Source organism: Uloborus diversus, unplaced genomic scaffold, assembly GCF_026930045.1.
Source record: "Uloborus diversus isolate 005 unplaced genomic scaffold, Udiv.v.3.1 scaffold_752, whole genome shotgun sequence".
NCBI classification, from domain to species: Eukaryota; Metazoa; Arthropoda; class Arachnida; order Araneae; family Uloboridae; genus Uloborus; species Uloborus diversus.
Genome location: NW_026558959.1, coordinates 37596 through 39598, shown reverse-complemented (window position 1 = coordinate 39598; position 2003 = coordinate 37596). Strand labels below are relative to the sequence as shown.

At 30.0% G+C, this 2003-nt stretch overlaps 1 protein-coding gene across 1 annotated transcript; it reads right to left on the bottom strand.

The window, feature by feature from the left end:
- Positions 1–407: 407 nt before the first annotated feature.
- LOC129233864 (PRELI domain-containing protein 1, mitochondrial-like) lies at positions 408–2003 on the bottom strand. The gene has a single exon (XM_054867795.1). It carries the CDS (start codon positions 1855–1857, stop codon positions 1240–1242), a length of 618 nt encoding a protein of 205 aa, XP_054723770.1. The 5' UTR covers positions 1858–2003; the 3' UTR covers positions 408–1239.

Below are 2003 nucleotides of genomic sequence, written 5' to 3'. Positions count from 1 at the left end.
TGCTAATTTGAGACTTATTAAAATAAATCTCAGAACAATTGAATTTCAACATTTTTAAGCATTATTGTTAGTTTTGCTTAAAAAGCTGAGGTCATTTTGATTTTATTAGGTTGTAGTAGTTATGATTCAATCATATACATAAATCTTTCCATTGAAAATTCATTTTCAATAAGAGAATTGAAAGGATCATAACTATCATTCATAAACTAAATTTTAGAAAGGCTTTTAGACTACATCACATCAATTTACTTGCAGCAACTTTTTACACTCTTTTTTTACTTAATTATCAGCAGAAAACTCTCTGGAATGAATAAAAAATTATCTTTGCTCCAGTGCACGAACAACAATATTAAAAAAAACATCTTTTTTTCTGTCTACAGAGAAAAAAACTGTGCGAACCAAGTAACAAATTCAAGAGTGGATTTGAAACTGTTTGTTTATTTTGCAATAACTAGCATTAGCTTTTGTGAATTATATAAGAACTCAATTAACATTATTTTGTAACACATACACAGCAGTTTATCAATAGGGATCATTATGTTATTCAGTGATATTATACGATATGTTAAATTGGACACGTAAATGGACAAAAATTGAATTTACAATGAAGATTCATCAAGTTTACAAAAAAAAAAAAAATACCATGTTCATATTACATGTTGATGGGTGTTACAATGGTCCCTATAATTAAAATGCAAAGTTAACAAAATTTCATGTCTTTGCTACAGATAATCTAAAAGTGTTAAGAACTCTTGTTTTAATGTGACATGAATTTGCGTGAAATTGAAAAAATTCAAATGATTACTTACTTGTTAACCACATTAAATGTCTAAATTCAAGAGAAAGAAAGAAAAAACAATATTTTTTCTTAAAAAAAAAATCCCTAAAATATTCAGAAAGTGTATGTGTAAGAGAGAAGTTTTTTTTCCCCTGCAAGTCAAAAGATATTTCAATTGTAACTACCTTACAAGTTTCATTTTTTAGCCCAAGTTACTTATCAGCTCCTGGACAATGCATTATTAGTGAAATTCATCGAACAGCAATAAAATTGAATAATAATCATCTGTAGTTGATTCAAAAGTTTACACCTACAAAATGTAATAAAAAATTTACAGTTTAGTTAAAATGCAAGATTTCTTAAATGTTTAAAGTGAAAAATATTTTAAAACTTAACGATTTAAAGTGATATTAACAATCATACTACGAAAAAATACATTGTTTTTTAAATTTAGACACGATTCAACTCTGTTTATCAGCATAAGCTGCAAATATTGGCACAGCGCCGGACGTAGCAATATTTTTAGCTTTCCTAGCTTTTTCGCAAAGCTTATCTTTGTCGAGAAAACTAGATTTGCTTTCGGTCATTGGAGGTGGATACATATTTGTCAAGACATATTCCAGTCCTTTGCAAGTCTTCTGAACATTTTTTTGGAATCTTCGAATCATGTACCTTTCAATAATACCCGGAAAATAGTACTTCGATGACGCAATCCATGCTTTTCGCTCGATAACAGTTTGTTTCTCTTCTTTTGGCTTATAATAGCATTCTTCTTTAACTCTTGCAACAGCTGTACCAATGTTCCACGTACAAGTTTTTATTATTCGATTTTCGGGATCGATAAACGATTCTTCGAGAATGGGTTCATTTTTTATGGCGATATTATATCCAAAATATGATACACGAACCGATTTCGTTAGTAGACGTTTGGTATGCAATATTCCGCTTTCAACTTTTCGATAAAGGACATCTTCAGTTTGAACATGTTTGCTAAATGGGTTGGGGTAGCGGAACCAGAAAGCCTGAGCAACTTGAAACCATGAGTACTGAAATATGTTTTCACCTTCAAAGAATTTCATTGTTAAATGGCCATTAATAGTAATACGTCTACAATTTATTGATTAAAAATGAAATCCAAAGAAAATTCTCACAAAATAAGCTGACAAAGAACTGAAAGAAACTTCGCTATTTACCATGCATCGAAGGCCGCCGGTGATTTCAGAGA